The 24,671-nt window shown below is 38.0% G+C and overlaps 1 protein-coding gene across 1 annotated transcript in view; it reads left to right on the top strand.

Annotated features, from left to right (window-relative positions):
• Window positions 1–367: 367 nt before the first annotated feature.
• CFAP20DC (CFAP20 domain containing) overlaps window positions 368–24,671 on the top strand; it is a 233,565-nt gene continuing 209,261 nt past the window's right edge. The window contains exons 1-4 of the mRNA XM_044660109.1: window positions 368–388; window positions 10,200–10,289; window positions 11,339–11,432; window positions 20,470–20,542. Of these exons, the coding sequence (XP_044516044.1) occupies window positions 368–388; window positions 10,200–10,289; window positions 11,339–11,432; window positions 20,470–20,542 (278 nt within the window). The remainder of the gene's footprint in view (window positions 389–10,199; window positions 10,290–11,338; window positions 11,433–20,469; window positions 20,543–24,671) is intronic.

The following is a 24,671-nucleotide window of genomic DNA, read 5'->3' as shown; positions in this document are numbered from 1 at the left end:
GCCAGACCTCTGGTTTGCTCACTCAGAGCGGGAGGGTGGGCCTGCACGTGACATCATCCTTTGGCGCCGCCCTCGCCCCGCCCCTCGGCTCCCTGGGGCAGGGCGTTGGCGGGGCGGGGTCGCGGTCGCTGTCGGGCGCTGTTGGGAGGCGGGATAGTGGGGCGCGTCTCCGCCCGACCCAGCATTGGCGGGCATGCCCAATGGTTTCCCAGGGCTCGTTGTGGTCCGAGCCTTAACAGCCGCCCCGGTGACGCGGTTTCGCCCCCGAGATCCCGGGGCGCGGCGAGAGGCCGGCCCGCCATGCACCGGCGCGGAGGCCGGACTGTAGCGCTCTGAGGCCCCAGCCCCAGCGGCCCTCCCTGCAGGGATGTTCAAAAATGAGTATCAGGTAACCGGGAACCCCCCACACCCTCGGGGCACCGCCTCGTACCCGGCGGAAACTGAGGCCTCCGGGGCACCAAGCATTATACGCAGGGAAACTGAGGCCCAGGGTGGGGATGTGAGGGGCAGTGATGAAAGGCACCCCAACTTCTAACCCAGGGGAAACTGAAGGACAGTGACAGGGGCAGCCAGGTTGCTCAGTGGATAGAGAGCCAGGCTCTGAAATGAGAGGTCCTGGGTTCAAATTCAGCCTCATACACTTGACTGTGTGACCCTGGTCAAATCCCTTAACCCCCAATGTCTAGCCCTTATTGCTCCCCTGCCTTGGAACCACTACAAAACATAGATTCTAAGCCGGCAGGGAAGGAGTTAAAGAGACTAAAAGGAAGGAGGCCAAGGCTGCCCCCTGCCCTCCAGGAGCTCCCCCTCCAACACTTGGTCTATATTACACAGAACTGGTGTGAAGGCGGGACCCACCTGGGCCTCAAGTGTCTTCTCTTAGCGGAGAGCCCCAAAGGCTAACCTCGATTCTCCCGAGGAGGGGACAAAGCTGGAGAGGATGGCCTTTGGGAACCTGCAACCAGAGCTGATCCTGCTTATGCCAGCTTCGATGAGGCTCTCCTTCCAACGGACAGAAAGAGATGTCCTCCCCTGGCACCCTAGCTCTGAAATCCACTGGTCAGCCCGACGGGGCATGGCTCTCCCTCCTTGGGCTAACCAGGGCTGTGCAACAATTCCCTCACCTGTTGCTTCTCTTGGTCGCACCTGCCTCTTCCCCGTGCCAGGTGACTGCCTTGGCAAGCCTTCCAGGGATCCTCTGGAGGAGCAATAGGAGAAGTGGGGAAAGGGCCAGTGTTTAAAGGCTACCCCAATCCAGTATTATACACTTGTGAGAGAGGGAGAATTTAATTTTCTAATTGTTCTCTCTCATAGCTTTCTTTGTAAAATGACCACAGAAATTTAGCTGGGGGAGGGGGGGAGACGACAACTTTCATTGGAAAGGACAACTAGGGCTTAGAAGATTTATTTAGACAGGCAGCAAGACTTTATTAAGTACTTACTATGTGCCATTAAGTTCTTATGATAGATACTTCTCTTTCTCAGAGGTGATTATCATTCAATGTTTAATTCCTGTGATTTATAATTAAAGATTGTGGATAGTCAATTGTGGATTCAATTAATGTTTATAATAAACATCTCCCTGCATTACCCCTTAGGTTTCCTATGGGGAATGTAGATTTTATTGAGCTCCAAATGCTTTTTCACACATCTGTGCTTTGTTGGGCTTAGATGTTTTAATCATGTCTGACTCTTCATGACCCTATTGGGGGTTTCCTTGGTAAAGATAAGGAATGGTTTGTCATTTCCTTCTCCAGCTCATTTTACAGATAAGGTGACTGAGGCCAACATGATGAAGTGATTTGCCCAGGGCCACACTAGTTAGTCAGAGTCTGATGCCGTATTTGAACTCAGAAAGATGAGGTTTCCCGACTCCAGGTCCAGCCCACTAGCCACTGTGCCAAGCTGCACATGTGTGTTAATAGGGGAAAAAAACAAACATTCTTTATTTGGCTGGTCATTGCCTTTGGGGAAGACTGGAAACACTGTTCAGTGTGTAATTTTTAAAAGCGTTTCTCCAAGAATTGGGCACCCAAGTAGGCTGAATGTGAATATCCTCCAGTTAAGAAGCAAGTGTGTAGAGGGCTTGGACTCCATTGCTAGAGGTAGCAGGGCCTTAAGCATGTCTTTCTGAGTTGAGGTGACTGACTTGATTGGGCTCTTTGCCTGGGAGCTCCCCAGAATATCCCTGCTCTACTCTTGGAGCTTTGCTGGCTTGGCAGAACCCACCTGACATTGGGCTCTACTGACAGCCTAGGGTAACTTGATGCCAGGGTGAGACACTGGGCAAATGCTCATAAATGTGATCAAATGCCCAAGCCAGCTTTTGGATCTTGGATATGAATGAAAAGTACATTTAAGTGCTTAACTTGGAATTTCTAAGGTCGAGGTGGCCCCTCTCCTCATCTAGCACTTAGATGGTTTCTGTTGCTATATCCTCCTCTGCCCCTGTCTCACATGATGAAGTGACCTTAGCCCTTACCAAGGCCTACCCCACTTGCACAGAGGATCTCATTCCACCCTTCTCCAACAGCTTGCCCACTTTGTCATTCCTACTCTCATTTACTTTCAAGTTCTTTCTGTCTGTTGCCTCATTCCTTCTTGTCTACAAAAATGCCCATGTCTCCCTCATCTTCAAAAACTCATTTGATCCTCCATCCTTGCTGCCATCCCATATATCTTCTTCCCTTTGTGGCCAAACCGCTTTAAAAGGCCATCTACAATAGGGGCTTCCACTTCTCTCTTGACCCTCTAGAATCTAGCTTCTGAGCTCCAGCAGCATCATTCCAGGCTCTCCAATGTTACCAGTGATCTCTGAATTGCCAGATCCAGGGGCTTTTTCTTGGTCCTTATTGATCTGACCTCACCTTGTTCTCCAACCTCTGACCACTCCTGTTTCTCCTTTGTGGGCCCTTACCTGGGTCATGTCCTCTAGTTATCACATAGATAGTTCTTCTGGGCTATTTTCTCTTCTCCCTCTCTTCTACTTCATTTGGTGATCTCATCAGCTCCTGTGGATTAATGACTGTGCTGTTCGCTAAAGATTCACATATTGCCCCAGTCTCACATCTCCAGCTGCCTTTCAGGATTCTCCATGTTCTCTAAAAACATTTTAAACTGGACATTCAGCGGATATTTTAAACTAAACACATACAACGTAGAACTCATTATCTTTCCCTGTAAATTCCCCCTCTCCACCTTCCTTCCTGGTCTTCTCACTCTCAACCTCACATCTAAGCAGTCACCAAGGCCTGTCGATTTCCCCTTTACAACATCTCTTGGATATGCCCCTTCTTTCTTCTGACATTGCCCCCACCATGGTGCAGGCTCTCTTCTCATTATGCCCGGACTATTGCAATAGCTATTTGGGTCTGCCTGCCTCAGGTTTCTCCCCCATTCAGCCACCTAAGTGACTTTCCTGAAGTGCAGGTCTGATGAGATGCCCCCCCCCCAGTAAATTGTAGAGCCCCATTTGTAGCCCCTGGCATTGTCTTGTTGCTTTGTCTTCCACTGCTATCTCCTCTCCACTCTTCCTTGCACTCTCCAAGCACATTGGGCATTGTCTCATTCACCCATATTGTGATTCTGGCCTTTTTGTGACATTTTCTATTTTATGGCTTCTTTTTGTTGTCTTTACCTTTCTTCACCAGCCTCAGTGCGTTTAGAGACTTAAATTCTTGACTTTGATCCAGCACTCTGCTGTGCAAGTTATGTTTTATACTCCATCATCTGCCTTTCTTTTCATTTTTTAAAAATATGCATTAGTTGATGTGATCCCAGGCGTCCTTACCAATCTCTTTAAACCTCTCTCCCTTTTTTTTTTTCAAACTCATCAGAATTGCTTCACTGTCTTCAGGATTTTACTCTTGAGGTCTTCCCATTCCTTTTGGGTTGACTTTACCCATAGAACTTGCCTGTAAAATTTAACTTGTATTTCCTTTGATATCATCTCTACTTGTTTTTAGAGTGCACATGACACTTTCTAGCTAGCTTTCTCCCCTCTACTATCACAGACTCTTAAAGAGATGGACTAGTTGTTAACCTCCAAGGTTGCCATCATTTCTCTCTAGCAACCAATTGTTCCTTGTTAGTGAGAATAAAATATACAGAATAGAATTTCCCTTTGTTGGTTTTTCTACTTTTTTTGAGTGATGAAATGATCAATGTCAAGAAAGTATTAGCTGTTCATATTTTGCATAGGACGTCAGCAGCCTCTGACTGGTCTCCTGTCACTACTATTTAATTTCTCTGGGCCAGGATTGGGATGTTTCCTGAACTCAGTCTTAACCAAAATCGCTGCAGTTTTATCTATCTTTGATGTATATGTAAAAATTCTCCTCCAAGCTTCTCGCTCTTCTGATAAATTTTCTAACAGGAATATATTTTGAAGAAATTTTATTTTTATTGTGAACTTCACAAAAACAACCAAACACTGTCTGCTACCCTATCCTCCCCCATCCTTCACAGGCCCAACAGGAGCATGAACTCTGTGACAGGTGTATATAGTAAAACAAATTCACATATTGGCCGTATCAGAAAATTTGTCTCATTCTGTACCTTTCTGCGGAGAGTCACCTTTGGTCATTTCACTAATCAAAGTTCTTACGACTTTCAAACTTGTCCTTCTCATTATCATAGCCACTATAAATTGTTCTCCTGGTCCTCTTCACCTCAGTTTTTGACAGGACCAACAAATCTTCCCAGGTTTCTTGGAATCTGCCTCTTTTGTCATTTGATTTTTTTAAAACTTACCTTCTGTCTTAGAATCAATACCAAGTATTGGTTCAAAGACAAAAGAATGGCCAGGGCTAAGCTATGGGGTCAAGTGATTTGTCCAGGGTGGGAGCTTAGAAGTGCCCCAGGTCATATTTGAACCCAGGACCTTCCATCTCTATACCTGGCTCTTTGACCACCGGGCAACCCAGCTGCCCCTTGTCTTTTGAACTTAAGCTCCTTGAGGGTGGAGTAGCTTGGCCTCCTTTTGTGTTCCCAGCACTTAGCACAGTGTATGATGGCATACTTTAGAAGGTTAGTAAATGTTGATTGACTGATTCCCCCAGCACCATGATATTCCATTACATTTGTATGCCATAATTTGTTCACCAGTGGGCATCTACTTTGTTTCTTCTTCTTTTCTATAATAAAAAGTGCTGCAGCAAACATTTTTGCAAACATGTGAAACTATTTTTTCCACCTTCTTTGCTTTTTGGTGCATCTGCCTGGGACAAAGAGTAGGCATAGTTGACTTTGGGTAGAGTTCCAAAGTGTTTTCCTGGAGAGTTGGACCAGTTCACCACTTCCTCAATAGTAAATGAGTGTGCCTTTCCTCCTATCCCACCTCCTAAAATTTCTATTTACCTTTTTTTTTTTAAATCATCTTTGACAATCTGATAGGTATGAGGTGAATTTCAGATTTGTTTTTATTTGCTTCTCTTATTTATTTGTCAGTTGGAACATTTTTCATGTGACTGTTGATGTTTCTTCTTTTGAAAACTGCCTATTCATATCCTCTGAGCAATTTTCCATTGGAGACTGGATTTTAAGTATTTGTATGAATTCCCTTTGTTTCTTGGTTATTAGACACTTATCAACAACATTTGTTGTAAAAAAAGTTTTGTTTTAACAAATCAACATTATCTGCAAGACAATAATTTTGTTTTTATACAATTAATTTCTGCATCTTCTCTTATTTTAATAGTTTGCATCCCTAAAACAAGAAATGATAGAAAAAAACAGTATAGATCTTTACTTTACCTTTCATCTTTTTAAAAAGACTTCTAGAGTTTCATTAGGATAAATAATGCTAGCTCTTAGTTTTAGGTAATTAATTGTTTGCTATATTTTGAGAAGATACATTTATTCCTGTGCTTTTCCATTTTCTTAACCATCAGTAGGTTTTCTATGTTATTAAAAGCTCTTTTCACCTCTGTTAATATAATCACATCTCCTATTATTAATATGATCTTTGTAGCTTTCCTATCATTGAACCAGCTCTGCATTTCTGGTATAACTTCAGCTTCGCCAGAGGGTTTCATCTAATATGTTGCTGCAGCCTCTTTGCTGGATCTAACTCCTACTCTGCCACATAAGGTTTTTGATCTTGGGCAAATTCTCTAACTTTTTTGTGCTGTAGACCAATGATCATATCAGAGAAGTTCCCTGTCTCGGCATTAATAATGATGATGATAGTAATAGCTAACATTCATATTGAGCATTAAGGTTTGCAAAGTATTCTGCATGTTTTCTCATTTAATCATCACAACAACCCTTTGAAGGAGTGCTGTTAGAAATATACCAAGGATATCACTAGTTCAGTATCTAACCAGGCCCTATTCCTTTCTCTAGTCATGAAAGATAGTAGTTTATAGTTTTCATTCTCTGCTTTTTATCTCCTTGTTTTAGTATCAGGACCATATTTATGTCATAGAAGGAGGTTGGTACGATGCCTTCTTTTTCAGTTTTTCAGAGAATTGATGTAATGCTGGTGTTAATCTTTCTTTGAATGTTGGATAGAATATGCTAATAAATATATCTTGACTGCTTTTTTCTCTTCTTTGGGAGTTCATTTGTAGTTTGTTCAGATTCTTTTTCTGAGAATAAATTATTTAAATAATCTTTTCTTGTTCTGTTAAGCTGGTTGTTTTATATTTTTGTAAATATCCATTTATTTCATTTAAATGATTAATTTTGTCATAATTGGGAAAACTAATTTCTAATGATTTAATTTATTTCATTTTTATGTGAATTTTCTTTTTTCATTTTTCATTTTGGCAATTTGGCGTTCCCTCTTTATTAAATTAGATAATTTGTGTATCTTTAATAGTTTTTAAGGGTTATATTTTCATTTCATAAATTGTGGAATTTTTAAAAAAATTTTGATTTTTACAATTTTTTTAAGTTTGTTGTTTTCCAGTTTTTTAAATTGCATGCCCAAACTATTAATTGATTCTTTATTTTTTGTTAATGATAGTGTTTATAGATACCCAAATTTCCCATAAGGACAACTTAGGCTTCATTCCAAAAGACTGGATATGTTGTCATGTCATTTTATCTGGTGAAATTATGTATTGTTTCTTTTAGTTAGGATCACATAATGTAGGTTTCATTTGTTTGAATCCTTTCTTTGAATTCCTTTTATTGATTATAATTTTCATTGTGTTGTGGGTCAGAGTATATGCTTAAGATTTCTACTTTTCTGCATTTGTTTGTGTTTTTGTTTGTTTTTGCCATTGGCTGTCATTCTCCCTTCATCAGTATTCTGTCTTTACTCTTTGTCAAAATCCCTTCCTTCATTTGTTAGTGGTCAGTTTCTGTTCAGAGTCCCCTTACGGCAAAGAAATTTCGTATAGTCTTTTCATTTCCTCTCCTATAATTGTCAGATATCTGCCAAATCCTACTTTTCTGTAATTTTATTCAGGTCTTTAATTTCTGTTATAGTTCAGATTTGATTCAGGTCTGTTCAGTGGTTCAAATACAGGACTTGAATCAATTGAGACATTTCAGACCATCTGATGAGCTTTTCTTTTAAAGCATATGACTTGGTTATAGCATGGATAACTAAGCAAAGATAGAGTAACCGATTTAGGTGACTTAGCTCTTCTTATCTCCAGAAAAATGCATCTGGTCTGATAGTGTATTACCTTTAATAGCCTTGAAATGTGGACTAGTTCTAAAGGCACTGATTGACTCTTAGTGGACTGATCTTTTTATGCTCTGAGTAACTGGGAAGCCTTGTAAATGGCTCAAGCCTTAGCCATACAGGCCACTCAGGTGGGGATATACAGGAAACATCTGAGTGTCTTACAGAAAAACTAGTTGAGCTTCTTGTAGTAAGGTCTTAGTAGATATTGCTCTTCCCATCTTGTTTTGTTTCTTTTGTTTCTTTTTCTTTTTTTTTTTTTTTTTTTGGTTAAATTTGTCTAGGTCTATCTGGGACACTTCCCTATCCATTAGGTTTTTCTGTCCGTAAGATTCTACTCCAACCCCTAATCTTAATTAACTTTTGGGAACCTTTTACATTTTAACTCTATTCCTTGTTCTATTCTCTTGGAGGTCCCTCTGGCAAGGACCTTCCTTCATTTCCCACAATATTTTGGGAGCTGGCTTTGATCCTTATTGTAGCTCTCATGGGACAGTTAGAGATAGACATTGCTTTGGGCAAGACCCTTCAAGGGCCCTGCGGCCTGCATACCCTGCCTGGGAAGAGCTGTCTTGGTTTTCCCATGTCCTCATGTATGTAATTAGAATCTGCTCCCCAGGACTCCAATTCTCAGCATCCCACTTTTGTTCTCATGTTAAGTCCTTAAGTTTTGGAGATAAAGTTTTCTGGGACCTCATCCCTCTCTCTCTTATCCTGCTGTTAACACAGTTGGGAAAAACTTCTCTTTATTCAGGCTTTTACTTTTGTCTTTTTATTTCCTCTACTTCAAGTGATTATTAGTAAATCGTATAAAATATAACACTTGGAGTTATTGGATATTAATTTTAATCTTACACATGGTATTTGGCTTTGTCCTTTGGTACAGGGAGAATAGAGCCAACCTTTCTTCTCCAGAGATCATGCTGCCACTCCTCTGGCCACAGCTTCTTTTGCAGGATCAGCTTCTTCTCTGTATTTTTAGGAGCTTACTACTATTTGGTTTTACTGACTATCCTGTTCCCTTTGCTGCATATATAGATCTGGGAATCACCTGCAGAAAGATGATAATTGAACTCATGGGAGCTGATGTTCTCCCTAAGCGAGATAGGGTAGAATGAAAGAGAAGTGAGATCAAGATAGTTGGAGCAGCCTCATGGTTCTGTTAGAAAGTGTGAAATGGATGAAGAACCAGATAAGGCAATGAGAAGGAACAGTCTGATAGGAGGGGTCTGAAACAATGGTGTCACAGAAACCTTTATGAAGAGAGAATCAAGAAGATGGTGATCATCAGTGTCACAGGCTACAGAGGGGACCCTTTCTGCCCAGGCTACCCTTTTTTTTTCATGTTCTTCTCCAGCATCTTATGGTCTCAATCATCTCTCTTTAGCCCCTTAATCTTTTATAGCTGCCTATAAATATAATATCTCCCCCTCCTTAAAAAGCCTTCACTTATCCATCTACAAACTGTCCTATATCTTTTCTTTCTTTATCAGCCAAACTGTTAGGAAAAGATGCTCTTTTATTGCTTTTTTTTCCTTTTATTGTTCACTCTTTTCACTCCCTTCTTAGAAGTGACCTCATCACTCAATTGAAATGGTCTTTTCCAAAGTTAGTAATGCTTTCCTAGTTGCCAAATCTGCTTGTCTATTCTCAATTTTCATCTTTCTTGACTTTCGAAATATTTGAACCTATTGATTCCTTTCTCCAAATGAAGACTCTCTCTGATCTGGGGTTTTGGAACACTGTTCTCTTGCTTCTCTTCCAACCTTTCTCAGTGCTTCTCCTCAGACTCCTTTGCTGGGTCATCATCCATATCTTGCCTCCAAATTATGGATGTTCCCAAGGTTCTGTCTTGAACCCTTTGTTCTCTGTAACTTTTCTTTTAATGAAATCTATTCTCATGAATTTAATGATCATATTTATGCTGATAGTTCACAGATAATATATCTATATATCATATCTATTTCTATCTGTCTGCTTGTCTATCGCCTCTTTAGAGCTTCAGTCTTATGCCATTATCTTTTATTGAGATCTGGACATCCCATAGACATTTCAAATTCAACCTGTTCAAAACTGAAGTTATTGGGGGCAGCTGGGTAGCTCAGTGGATTGTGAGCCAGGCCTGGAGACGAGAGGTCCTAGGTTCAAAACTGACCTCAGACACTTCCCAGCTGTGTGACCCTGGGCAAGTCACTTGACCCCCATTGCCTAGCCCTTTGACCACTCTTCTGCATTGGAGCCAATACACAGTATCGATTCCAAGACGGTAGATGAGGGTTTAAAAAAAAAAATTGAAGTTATTGTTCTCAAATCCACACCCCTTCCAAATTTTGCCATTTCTCTCAAGGTTACCACCATCCCTCCAGTGCCCTAATTTAGAACTTTCAGTGTCATTCTTGACTCCCTGCTCTTTCACATCCTCTAGCTAGTATAATCTGCTTTATGATAGGGAATTTTGTCTTTCTGTATCTTATGTCTGATCAGGTTCCTGGCACATCATATATGCTTAATCATTACTTACGGATTAATTTATTATTGATTGTTTACCTTTGCATTATAGGGGGGGCCGTTTGTTGAAATCTTCAGTGCCCAGGGCAAAAATCCTGGAGCAAAATGGAAGATCTTTGGCAGTCCATCTGTAATTTGGAAAGTAAGTATTACAATTTAAATATAATTTCAACCATTTAGAAGTATATATGAATGTTAAGAGTGAAAGATAAAACTATGTGCAATTGACTCGAAGCTAATTTATTACTTGCAGTTCTTCCAGTTAAATTAGGAATTTGCATATTGAAATTGAATTCATCATACAGATTATTATTGTAACTTAAATATTTTTATTGTAATAGATCCAAATTAATTTTGTTCATGTTTACTTTATAATTAATCAAAAGTTTTATAAATCACTTTTTAAGATATTTATGTTTTTTGAAATTTAAAAGGTCAAATAGAGTAATGAATCAAAGTTGAGGACTTTTCCATCCTAAATATATCATATGTTACTTGGTCATACAATTAGTAGCAAAGAGTAACTTTGCAGTATTCTTTCATTACTTCAAGATCTGTGGTTATATCATTGTGGTTACATTTTCCACAGTATGGCTTGCAACTAATGACTGCCTTAGTAAACAGTCTCCATTTGTGAGTTGTTATGGTCAAAAAAGTAATGGATCAATGCAGCCCTCTAGCAGTGAGCTATTCCAAGCTTAATTCATTTAGTCTTTGGACGACAAGTACATAGCCCCAGACTCTGCTAGCATAACTTTTGGGAACCTAGAGACATCCTCATTAGTTGGAGACTGAAGTGAAACTTTCTTGGACTTCCTTATTCCATTCTACTAAATGTAGAGGCCTAGAGTAAAGAAGAATTTGGAGGAATGTAATTTTAAGAGCTTCAGGCTAGGAATTAGCAGATTTCTAGCAGTGGAGATATTCTTGTGGTCTGAGAAAAAAAAAAGAATCTAACATAAAAAGGAAGCTATTCAACTATGAAAACCTTATATAATCCAAGAAGACCTAGGATGGCTTTTGTACCTCTTTTTAAACCTAGCCTACTGTGACAACACACACAACCCCTTCCTAATTTCAACTCCTTTCATCAAGGGTTGTTTTTTTCCTATAGGACCACCTTTCAGATTTTGTAGTGGAATTCAAATAGAAATATACTACATTGTTCTCTTTTTCTCTTACATTCTCTAGGAGTTTGATAAAGAAGTTAAAAGTTTTGTCTTTGTCCTTGAAGGCAGTAGCCAAACCAACAAAATTCAGTTACCAAAGGAGAATAAGCAAATTCGTAAGTATCACACCAATATCTCAATATTGCATTCCATTTTTTATTTATTGTTTCACTCATTCCACTAAGAAGCAGATATTAACATGGAATTAAATTCATACTACTGACTTCAAGGAGAATCATTTTTCTGGAAGTTTGCCCTGACTAGTGGAACACTTTCTAATTAGGCTAAACTTTGAAATATTTCTCAAACAAGAGATAAAAATCAAATGGACACTTTGTGTGGAAAAAAATTTGGACATTTCCAGGTTGGTAGATCCTTGCCAGACCTATGTTGATATAACCTTTGATAGCCAGGTTCACTTCCACAACAATAACAATAACAACAAGTAACATTTATATAGCATTTATTGTGTGTTAACGGCACTGTGCTAAGCACTTTACAGTATTATCTTCTTCAGTTCTCACAACTGCCCTAGGAAGCATGTGCTATTATTATTCCCATTTTACAGATGAGAAAACAAAATCAAATGGAATTAAGTGACTTGTCCAGGTTCACACAGCTTGTAAATATCTGAGACAGGGTTTGAATCTGCGTTTTTCTAACTCTAGCCCTGGTGCTTTACTACTATACCTACCTTGCTTCCATACCTCCATGAGGCACCAGAGTAGAACTTGAGTATAGGGGATGTAATTACATGTATATCAAAAATATTTATTGCATATGGCAAAATTTTGATGTGACAGTAAGCTTCAGTTTAATTCCACAAGAATTTGTTAAGAAGTACTCTATCAGCCAATCAAAATGCATTTATTAAACACCTACTTAGACATGGGACTAGATGCTAGGGATGCAAAGGCAATGAGCTTATAGTCTATTGGAAGAGGGACAAATATGTAAGTAAATATGATTTATTGAAAATTGTAATAAGTATGGGTGAAATTTGCAGAGGGAGTTCTAATTCACCTTGCAGGAGGGGTGAAGTGTCAGGGAAGACTTTAGGGAAAATAATATCTGCTGGTGTAGACCTTGGAAGTGGGGTGGAACTAGAACAGGAAGAGATGATAGAAGGTCCAGTGACTTCATTTGGGAAATGAAAAAGATATCCTATATCAGTGGTTCCCAAACTTTTTTGGCCTACCGCCCTCTTTCCAGAAAAAAATATTACTTAGCCCCCTGGAAATTACTTTTTAAAAAAATTTAATAGCAATTAATAGGAAAGATAAATGCACCTGTGGCCATCACCACTCCCCTGGATCACTGCAGCACCCGCCAGGGGGCAGTGGCGTCCACTTCGGGAATCACTGCTCTATATTTAACATCTACTCAGAAGTCGAACTTCCTTGTATAAGAGAGTCAAAGGCCCAGAACATGGTGAATACTTGATATCATAACAAAAAATGAAATTGAATATATCCTGACAGGAGAAACACCCTGTTTCTGATTGACTCATATTAGAGTTAGCTGTGTGTTTATGTTAGACCAGTGATGGGCAAACTTTTTAAAGAGGGGGCCAAAGGAAAGGAAATGCTCATCTTTCAGTCTGTTTCTAAGGTAACTCTTTTGAAGTTTCATTGTATTGTATCCTACTCATTGTATTCATCAGATTAGGAATAACATCAGGCCAGATAGAATGGTTCAGGGGGGCCCTGTCTGGCTCATCACTGTGTTAGACCACCATATTCTTAGAACCATGGGCAAAATCAAAATCAAATAATAAGAAAAGATAAAGATGAGAAGAATGCTTAAAATTACTGAAGCGGTTTCCACCTGACCTTTCCAAAAGGCTACTTATGCTAAAAAAATGAGAAATTCAAGAAAAGGAAAAATATATTTCCTGCAAAAAATTTAGTTGACATAAAACAGTTGCCACAACCAAGAGGCCAAAAGAACCCTGGAACTGTTTTAATCAGTAAATATATGATTTTTTTTTGCACAGCAAGGAAAGATGGAAGCCAAAATGATTGTGAACATCATTTTATAAAACAGGGAAAACAGCGGAAATGGAAATAAGGAAATAAAATCTGAGATTGAACCAAGGCATCTCATTCAAAAAGATTTCATGAGTAAAACTGGGAGGAAGACAACAAGTTGACCAAAAAATGGAACCTCTTTGTTAGCATTTTTGTAATGTTCTATTCTTGTCATTAGTGATTGTAGAACCATATTTGAATCCTTAATTCCTCAGTATTGGATACAACATAAGAATATGTTGAAATACACTCAAGAAGATGAAATCAGCAACAATTTCAGAGTCTGAAGAACATAAAATTGTGAAGTATTTGGAATATTTTACAAGATCTCAAGAAAGAGGGGATAAGAGGAAAAAATGAAAAAATATTCAAAATTATTATTCAGAAAAATGGCAATTGAGAGGACATCAGTTACTCATGTAATTCATTCCTCATCCTTATAAAAATCTTGATGAACATATTTTATACATGTATTGAGGTTATATTTGAAATAAAATAGGTGAAGGAAATAGTCTCTGGGAAGAATGGGACGGTGAATCCATTAGAGAGAATTTTTAAAGGGATTGTCTTATTACATTGAAGTCAGAGTTCAAATTAGATAACATAAATTTGTAGTAGATCCAACCAGCATCATTTTGTGACTTTCACCAGCTTTGTTCAAAAGCACCTGATTAGGAGTGGAAGAGACAGATGGTGGGAGTAGTTTAGGTTTGTGAAGTGTTGGTGATGATTATATAGGGGAGCCAGGGATTCATGAGAAGAAGATAGTATAGAATTGATAGTAGAATCAGTCAGTTAAAAGTATGAACCAGATGGGAAAAAAATCTTAATTAATTCGGAAAGAGTGAAGTGCTCCATGCTAAGAGATAAACATAAGAAATATCTTGGGATTCACTGTGAAGGAATTAGATACCTCTGAGAATCCAGCAGTAGTCCATTTGGGATTACCTTGAGTATGTAGGCCTTCACACCTATAAAAGAAGGCAGCAAGGGGAAAGACTCAGCCCAAGGAAAGTATTAATGATCTCCCCACCACACTTGTTGATCAGGTGGTGACCTGGAGTTTCCATTGGAGTAACAGTGGCCAACAGTGTCGTTTGTTTTGAAAGCTGATGGACACTCAAGATAGACTAGACACATTGAGAAAAGGCAGCTCCAGGACTTTACCAGAGCTTTGGTGCTCAGAACCTAACAGATTAGGGGGAACCCACAAAGGGAGGAAAGGATGTCCAGTAACCATCATGCTTTCTAAACTGAGCCCACTGTCTTCCTGGATCTGATATGTAATCATGGGAAAGAAAGTATTTCTCAGGCTCTTGGGTGGGAGGGGTGCAGATAAAGAAGGGGTTGTTTCTGTAACAGCTATTCTTAGTATATCTTGGCAATATCCCTTTCTAAAACCTAATTAATACTAGAGGAAGGTTGGTGAGCAGTGGTACTAGGTAAACCCTTAATCTCTCAGCTTTACCCCTAGAATTTTTGAGTGGAGAAACAGTTAATCACCCTATGGGTATTCAGCCCACCAATGTGAGCAGAAGTTCATAACTGTGGGATTTAAACCCATGTACAGCTTTTAAGTAAAATCTTTTAAAAAGGTCTAGACTGTGACTCCTCCTCCTTAAGTTTTAAAATTTTATTTTGTTTTGCTTTAATATTTTGTTTTCATTATATTTCTAAAAGAAAATTAAAAATCTTAGAATATCTATCTTGCCTTTATTTTCCATATAAAGACCTCCTTCCTCATTCATTCACAAAACTTCAGTTTTGGATGTCCACAATTTTGTGGGTTTTTTTTTTTAATGTTTTTTTTTTTTTTTTGAGGAAAAGTATAAAATAGCCTCTCTAAAAAGTAGAAGCAACTTTTGTGAGATATTTTCCACAGAGGCCAGTTTGTTAAAGTATACTGAGTTGTTAGCCTTAGTAAAGATAAAGAATCTAGTCATATATTAATTTTAAGTTCTTGATGGCAATTGACTTAAGAAATTTCTGTATTTGGCCTTTTTTAATGATATGCCTAGAGTTTTGGCTGTAATGCAGACATGAAAGTTACTTTAAATTTAATGAGATCAGAAAAATTACTTTAGTTATATAATATATCTCATATGTTATCATAGTTTGTGCCATGTTTTTTCATCCTTGCAAAGGCCTCTTCCTCTTCATATACCTTGATCTTCTCTTTCTCTCCGGATTTTCCAGCTGATTGCCTTCACAATTATGACCCCCTTGTCTTCTTTTTTTATCTCTGTTTTCTTCCCCACTTCTATAAACATGTTCAAGTCCTTGCTATCCTTAGAAAGCCTTGTGTAGACCCTATCATCTTCTCAAGCTACCATCATGTGGATCTACTGCCTTTCTCTAACTTCTAACTAACTTCTTTGAAAAGGTTGCCTTTTTTTGCCTTCACTTCTCTCACTTCTTTCTAAACCAACCTGATCTGGCTTTGGAACTTATCCGTCAGCTCACATTTCCCTTGCCAAAGGCCCCAATGATCTGACCTATTGTTGGCCTTTTCTCAATCCTTATCCTTCCTTCCTCAGCTCTGGAGCCTTTTATAATTAAGGGAGGAATGGGAAGCCCTTGTCTTCCTGGTTTTCCTCTTTGGACATTCTATAGCTTGTCAGTGCCCTTCCTAAAATAGGACCCTTTTGCTGTGGTCTCACCAGCAGAGCATCAGTAAGACTTCTTTATCATTCATCATGGAATGCAGCCCAGGATTGCATCTACTTGTTTGGATTACCATTGTTATACTGTTGACTCACATTGAGAATCTCCAAGCACCGGCCCCCTCACTGGTAAGACAGATGGCATAGAAAGAGCAAATCTTGCCTCTGTCACTTAGGACATGTGTGACATTGGATAAGTCACTTCTGTGTTCTGGGCCTTAGTTTCCTCACCTGTAAAATGAGGGTATTATGGCTGATAACTTCTGAGTTCCCTTCTAGTTCTAAATTTCTAGTCCTCTGATCTTTTGCAGACAAATTCCTATCTAACCATGTCTCCTCCATATTGTATTTCTGAAGTCAATTTCTTAAAAATTAGTTTAGAATTTGTATTTATCCTATTAGAGTTCATCTTCTTATATTTGGCCTGATATTGTAGCCTGCCAAGATATTGTTGGATTTCCTGATCGTACCATTCACTGTGCTAGCCCTTACTTTTAACTATGTATTGTCTGAATATTTGCAAAGAATGATGTCTGTGCCTTTGTGCATGAATGAATGAACAAATAAAGTGTTTATTAAGTGCTTACATTGTTTCTTAAGCTCTGGGGATACAGCTAGAAAATTGAGATACTCTGCTCCCAAGGAGCTCACATTCTAAGTTGGGATATGGAAGGTTTTAGCTTCAATTCAAGTGGAGAGGCCACATAGTCCTTAGGGTTCAGTGACAAACCGGATGGAAAGGTCAAATTACTGATAAAATGTTAAACAGCGCAAGACCTCAGAAAGATTCCTGGAACATTCCACTAGAAACCTCCTTCAAAGGGATGTTGAGCCATTAATGACTCTCTGGGTTAAGCTATTTAGTCAGGTCTGAATCCGTCTAATGATACTTCTCCATCTTTTCTATGAGAATAGCATAAAAAATGAGAACATGCTTTTGCTTTACTATAATGTATATATACTTTAGCTGTACCTTTCACATGATTTACCAGTTTTATAAGAAGAAAAAGAAGTCAGATTGGATTGGCATTACCAGTTTTTGATGAAGCCATTTTAGTTCTTTGTATTTAGGTCTTCTTTTCCTATATCTTTTGAATAAACATTTGAGAATGGGGTGGAGGTGAAGGGATCAAAGTCAAGCTCACTAATTCAGACTTTTCAGATTCCATTTTTGTATCTCCCCCCTCCCAGAATTGAGACATTTATCCTTCTGGAGGCTGTGATACCTCTTCCATTCTTCATATTCTCTCATTTATTTCTAATAGTGACTCAGTAATCACATTGACTGGTTCTTGTAGTCTAGGACAGTGATATCAAATCAAATTAGTAATGAGACCCACTGTATATAACAGTGATTCCCAAAGTGGGTACTACCACCCCCTGGTGGGTGCTGCAGCAATCCAGGGGAGTGGTGATGGCCACAGGTGCATTTATCTTTCCTATTAATTGCTATTAAAATTTTAAAAAATTAATTTCCAGGGGGCTAAGTAATATTTTTTTCTGGAAAGGGGGCAGTAGGCCAAAGAAGTTTGGGAACCATTGGTATATAAGGATCCTTGCAAATGTATATTGGCTTAGGGAACCATATATTAAATATGTTATCTGGGTTATGTTGTATTTTTATGTTTTGTTACATATTTCCCAATGAATAATCTGATTTGGTCCACACTTGGGAGGGTTGAATGCCAAGTGTTTAGACATCTCTGTTTCAGGACATTGTTCTTTCATTATTGATTTGAGCTCATCAAAGACATCAATTCCTCATTAGCACAAGGCTTTTCTTTCTAGTTTGAAGGTGGCTTTTGTTGGCAGATAAACAGAAAAAGAAAATTTAAAAATTTAACTGCCTTCTGCCTTAAGCAGTGGGCCTCTTCCTGTTTGGATCTACTTCTAGTTCCCAATAGAACACAAAAAAATTGAACTTTCTCATTTCGATGTGCTTAACTTTTCTCATCAGCCTCAACTCATTTTAGCATTCCTGATAACTGCTGTCCTTAAGAGTACATTCTTTTGTATTCATCTCATCATTTTTACCAGAATGTTGAGAATTCTGCCATTCCCTTCCTGAAACTGCTGTGGCATCCTACAACTTCCAGGATCAACTGTGAAGTCCTTCCTTTGGTGTTCAGAACCGTGCATAAGGCCCCTTCCTACCTTTTAAGACTTCCTGCACCTTACACCCTCCATGAACTCTGCCATCCAGTGACACTGACTTCTCTGCTATTCCTCATACAAGATTCTTGATCTTCTGTCTGGACATTTTTTCTCTCAGCCCTCCATGCTTGTAACTCTCTCCTTGCTTCCCTGGTTTCCTTCAAGTGTTAGCTAAAATTCTACCTTTAACAAGAAACCTATCCTAGTATTCCTTTGGTGCCTAGTCTCGGTGCCTTCCCTCTGCGATGATGTCCAACTGAACCTTTGTTTTTCTTGTTTGCATATGCCTGCATACATGTTGCCTTCCCCTCACCTGTGAACCTCTTGAGAGTGGGGGCTTTCATTTTGTCTTTCTTTTTGTTCCCAGCACATAGCACAGTGCTAGGCACCTAGTAGATACTTCATAAATGCTAGTTCACTGAATGAAGTAAGACTGCAGAGTTTTTTTGGTTGTAAGAACCATCTCAAAATGTAATAGATGATGCTATCCTATGAACATATATAAACCTTTACTTATTTTTGAATATAAATTTTGTTGCTATCTTGTTTTTATATTACCTATGATTTTCTCAGTTCCTCCCTTTTCTCTCTCCCATTTTTCATATAAGAAAGAATTATAAAAAGGGAAAAGACAAAGTTAAATAAAATTAACCAACCCAGTGATAAAGTCTGCCAATACTGGCCTTGTTCCACCCCTACAGAAGGAGAACCAGAGGCAGGTGTCTTTGACTGGAAACTTGGTCTTATCTTTAAGCCTTAAGTTCTGATTCTTCTTATTTACATGGTTGTGGTTATGTATTCTGTTTTCTCAGTTCTTTCACTTTGTGTCTATTTATAAATATTCCAGCCCTTCTCTATAATCATGCTTATTGTTTCTCAGAGCAGGATGACATTTCCATTGCAATCATGTACCTTCATCTTTTTTAGCCACCGCACCACCTCCCAGTCAATGGGCATCTACATTCTTTCCAGTTATTTGAAGAGGCTGAATCTTTAGGTCAGTGGATAGGGGCATTTTTCTCACTTTCTTCAAATAATTCCAGTCAGGATGCTCCACTATGTAGGGTTGTGCCTGCCTTTTCATAACCCCTTCAGCACTGACTTCTCATTTTTTTATCAGCTTTGTCAATTTTCTTGAGAGCCATGTGAAACTCTGGAGTTGTTTAGATTTGTATTTCTCTTATTATTAGTTTTTTAGAGCATTTTTAATGATTATTAATAGTATGCAATTTTGAGAGCTATTTGTTAATATCCTTTGACTACTGACCTTTTGGAAAATTGGCGAATGTTTTTTTTTTTTTCAAGGACAGTGCCTATAGTGTGATTGCCACTAACAAAATTAGTGTGAAGTAGATAAAAGGCTCTTGAAGACTTTGTTTCTCTGAATGTACTTTGATCTTAAATAATGTACCATATTGAGGTTATTTTGCATTGGAAAAAAACTACAAGCAAGACCCCTCTGTCACCCACCTTAAATCAAATCAACCTTCTTGACCCCATTACAGATGTTGGCCTAGGAAGAAGGCAATGTAATGAGTGGACTGGTCTGAGAGCCAAAGAAAGAAATCAGTGCTTGTGTGCCTTGTAGTACCTCTGCTTGGCCAACAAAATGCTGTTGCATTTCCTGATGCCTTTGATCCTTGGAGAAATGAGGAATGAGAAGTAATATTTAAATATGAAACTCTAATGTCATAGGAAATTGCAATTCATTTACCATGAACACATTCATGGAAGTCAGTGTTATAAATGAAAATGTAACTCCCCATTTCAGTTGACTTTGGAAACTTAACCATATGAGCCAGATACGGCTCATCAAGCTTTGACTTGCACAGTTGTCCTAATTGTAATTCTTTTTGTGATTGATTGTTTTTTATTAAGTTGTTTAATAAAAGTTAAAACTGTCAGAGAATGAAAATAATTCCCCCATATTTTTTTTTATGGTAACTTTGATGGGATTCTATAGTTCAGGTTTATGTATCTATGGGGAATGCAGTGCTTTGATTCATTCTCTTATAACCTAATAAAAATGGTAAATAAAATTTTTTTTATTTTCATAAAAATTTCAGCAAGACTTACATATGAGACTTTTAAGAAAGCAGAATTTTGGTTGAAGTTTGATTTCATTTTTAAAATTCCCAGGGTTGTGAATCATTATTATCAGCAGTACTTTTACAGTTTTTAGTCTATACTGCCAAAATGCTAAAATATTTAGATTGTTGTTGACAAGTGGTTGTGTTTTTGTATGTGCATGTACAGCTGTCCTGGTCCTCATGACCTTGTCGATTTCTTTTCCCCTCTTATTCTAGTTGGCCTGATCCAGCGGTTTCTCGTACTTCAGATTTACGTGCCCCTGGGACAAGACTTCTCTACTGAATTGCTGTAAGATAGACCTCATTTCCCTGAATGTTTCATGTGTAGTAGACAATTGATCAACTGAAGCTGGACCAACAGCCATTAATCGCAAGTGGCAGTTTTTGCATTAAAGAACAGTGACTTATCAAGTTGACACAAAGTAATTAAGTTAATTTAATTGTATTTCTCAGCTGCCCACTATATTCTGGTATTTCCCCAGGGACAGAAAGAATACTCTCTGTTTAAAAAGAGAGAAAGAATTATGATCGTAATAGTAAACAACATATAGATTTAAGAAACATTCAGAAAAATTTAGATACCCATTAAACTGTAGATAATAAAAAATGATTTGTATTAAATAGTTATTTGCTATTATTTGAGCATATGGATATATATACATATAAACATTGAAAATCTACATTTTAATATAATTTATTTTATGTTTAGAAATATTGTCACTGATCAAAGAGAATGAGATTAGAATAATACTGTTCTAACAAAATAGATTGTGATTTTTCTCTTTTAAAGTTTATTATATTTACATTCTTTGGAATTATTATTACTATAATTGGAGCCAAAAATAGAGAGATAAGATATCTCTCTAGTAAAGGAGTATTTGTCCAATCAAAAGGGCAGAAAATGCAAATTTTCCTGGAATTTCACTTGAGATCTACCAAGAATAACCATCTGTATATGTATAGTCTTGGCTTTGTCTGTGCTTAGGCACAAACTGATCCCATAGTGTTCAGGCTTAGGCAGAATGGCAACTTGACTGGGATCCTCTTATAGTAAATGAAAATAAAGAATATAAATGATAAATCACTACAGTTAAGTTTTTCTTACTGTTTTTAGTCTCCATGATTTGTAAATAGATTGCTCTTTTCCTTGCTTGAATGATAGCTTTTTCTACTCAGTTGTTCTTTTTTTTAACTGAAGGTTATATTCTTGAAAACTATTAGAAATGATGATATTTCCCATTCAGTAGAGAAATAGAGAAATGAGGGAAATTTATATTTATATTAAGTATTGGTATGACTAGTGAAAGTTTTTGAATAGCATATTATACTATATAATTTATTTCAATTTTGGTCATTAGTGCCCTGCTTTATTAAGTTGAATGTTAAAGAATACATTACATAATCTAGTCTCCAATTTTAATCAGCTTTAAAAGTTTCTGGTCTTTAAAACCAGAACCAAAAGTAATAAAACCTTAGGTATACATAATGTTAGTATTGTTTAACTTAGGATTAGCCAAAAACCTTTTTTGTTTCATCCTTATTGAAGATTTTATAAAACCGCTGACTATATAGACAATGATTTTTGACTAAGGCTCTTTCAGAGCCTCTTTGGGTCATTACTCAACATTTATGATTATAGACCATTTGACTTGCTAGTATTTGCATGTCTGTCAAGGGTTGCAAAGAATCATGCCTTCTCAGCCTTCTTACTATATGAAGCAGTTTTCAGAAGTGTTATCATACCCATATTACAGATGAGTAGATGGAGGTTTAGAAGATTAAAGTGACCTGCCTGTAATCATATAATTAATGGGTGTTGTGGGTAATGTTTGAACCCAGGTCATACTTGATTCCAAGTTTAGCATTCTTTTCATGACATGCCTTTGTGTATTGAGTCCAAGGCCTAACAGGGAATTAATGTTTTTAAATAAATCTCAGAAATCAGCTTACTATCTTAATCATTGGCCTTTTTCTTCTTTAGAATATAGAAAAAGAAAATCTGACCTAATTGAAGTTTCTGAATAGGCAGGACTATTTAATCAAAATTTCACTTTTTTGAAAAAACCATGCCAGCTATTTTGTCATTAAGAACTTTTCTGATAGATAAGCCTTAAGGCAATGAACCATCACAGTGACTTAGATTCTTGTATGCCTTGTAAAGGCTCATTAGCCTCTTCGCTTATCAGACTGAAGAAGAGAGTCTTGTCCGACAATTTTGCTCTGTATTCTCCCAAACCGTCTAACAGGTATAGGGCTTTAACCTGCATTGGACATGGCAGGACCCCAAAGGGTGGAACAGAGACACCCAAAGGGAAGTGTCAAGAGTGTTTGTTTTCCAACTCCCTAGTTGTCATCATGGTACTTTAGTTTCAGTGCAAGGGAAAATGAATAGCTGCCAAGTTTTCTTTATTGATTTGTTTTTTTGACCAGTCTCTGATAGGACTAATGTGGAGCTCCTTTCATGTTGGTATCTTCTCTGCCCTTTTTGCTTTTATGGATTGTCTGGGCCCTCGGAAGTTCAATGACTTGCCCAGATCCACATAGCCAAAATATTTCAGTGAGATTTGAACCCCAAACTTCCTGACTCTGAGACCAACTCTATCTGCTAGCTCCTGGAAAGTAGAAGGTGATAGTTTGATTTTTTTTAATCATTAAAAATGTTAATAAGAAAAATGTAGGTCATAAAACTGAAGCATTTTAAAGTTAGAGGAACCTTGGAGACGATCTAGTCAAATAAATCCATTATCAGTCAGACCTTCACTTATTCTTTTCAGCAGTATTGATAGGATGTAATCAGTTGTCCTATTTGGTTCTCCTTGTGCCAAGAAAAAAACCCTAGGCAAAATGGTTGAGTCTTGAGACAGTTTGTAGTAAATGCTCTTCCTCTTGTCAGTGCTTAGCCCATGAGAGTCTTCCTGCCTGAAATCTAATTCTAGCACTATTTTTTTTATTATTAGACATTTATTAATATTTGTTTTTAACCTGTTTACATACTTTATGCCCCTACTTTCCCCTTCACCCCCTGCTCTCCCCCCACCCATGGCCAACGCACATTTCCACTGGTTGTAACATGTGTCCTTGTTTCAGGGTCTATTTCCCATTCATGTCTGCCTCAGCCCATGCATTCAAGCAATTGTTTATCTTATATGTTTCCTCTCCTGCAGTCCTTCCTCTGAATGTGGGTAGCATCTTTACCATAAATCCCTCAGAGCTGTCTTGTGTCATTGCAGTGCTGCTGGTACAGGAGCCCATTACATTTGATTTTACCATAGTATATCAGTCTCTGTGTACAATGTTCTTCTGGCTCTGCTCCTTTCGCTCTGCATCACTTCCTGGAGGTCTCTCCAATTTGCATGGAATTCATCCAGTTTATTATTCCTTTTAGCACAATAGTATTCCATCACCCGCATATACCACAATTTGTTCAGCCATTCCCCAATTGAAGGACATCCCCTCATTTTCCAGTTTTTTGCCACTACAAAAAGCGCAGCTATAAATATTTTCGTACAAGTCTGTTTATCTATGATCTCTTTGGGGTACAAACCCAGCAATGGTATGGCTGGATCAAAGGGCAGGCAGTCTTTTATAGCCCTTTGAGCATAGTTCCAAATTGCCAGCCAGAATGGTTGGATCAGTTCACAGCTCCACCAGCAAAGCATTAATGTCCCGATTTTGCCACATCCCCTCCAACATTCATTACTCTCCCCTTCTTTCATTTTAGCCAATCTGCTAGATGTGAGGTGATACCTCAGAGTTGTTTTGATTTGCATTTCTCTAATTATTAGAGATTTAGAACACTTTCTCATGTGCTTATTGATACTTTTGATTTCTTTACCTGAAAATTGCCTATTCATGTCTCTTGCCCATTTATCAATTGGGGAATGTTTTCAATAGGAATGGGTGCTATATTTTGTCAAAGGCTTTTTCAGCATCTATTGAGATAATCATGTGATTTTTGTTTGTTAGACTGTTGGTATGGTCAATTATGTGGATGATTTTCCTAATGTTGAACCATCCTTGCATTCCTGGTATAAATCCCACCTGATCATGGTGGATGACCTTCTTAATTACTTGCTGGAGTCTCTTTGCTAATATTCTATTTAAGATTTTTGCATCTATGTTCATTAGGGAGATTGGTCTATAGTTTTCTTTCTCTGTTTTTGGTCTACCTGGCTTTGGAATCAGTACCATATTTGTGTCATAAAAGGAATTTGGTAGGACTCCTTCTTTGCTTATCATATCAAATAATTTGTATAGTATTGGGATTAGTTGCTCTTTGAATGTCTGATAGAATTCACTTGTGAATCCATCAGGTCCTGGTGATTTTTTCTTAGGGAGTTCTTTAATGGCTTGTTCAATTTCTATTTCTGATATGGGATTATTTAGGTATTCTATTTCTTCTGCTGTTAATCTAGGCA

The sequence above is a fragment of the Gracilinanus agilis genome, chromosome 1 (genome assembly GCF_016433145.1).
Source record: "Gracilinanus agilis isolate LMUSP501 chromosome 1, AgileGrace, whole genome shotgun sequence".
Taxonomy (NCBI): domain Eukaryota; kingdom Metazoa; phylum Chordata; class Mammalia; order Didelphimorphia; family Didelphidae; genus Gracilinanus; species Gracilinanus agilis.
This window is presented reverse-complemented; position numbering and strand designations above follow the sequence as displayed.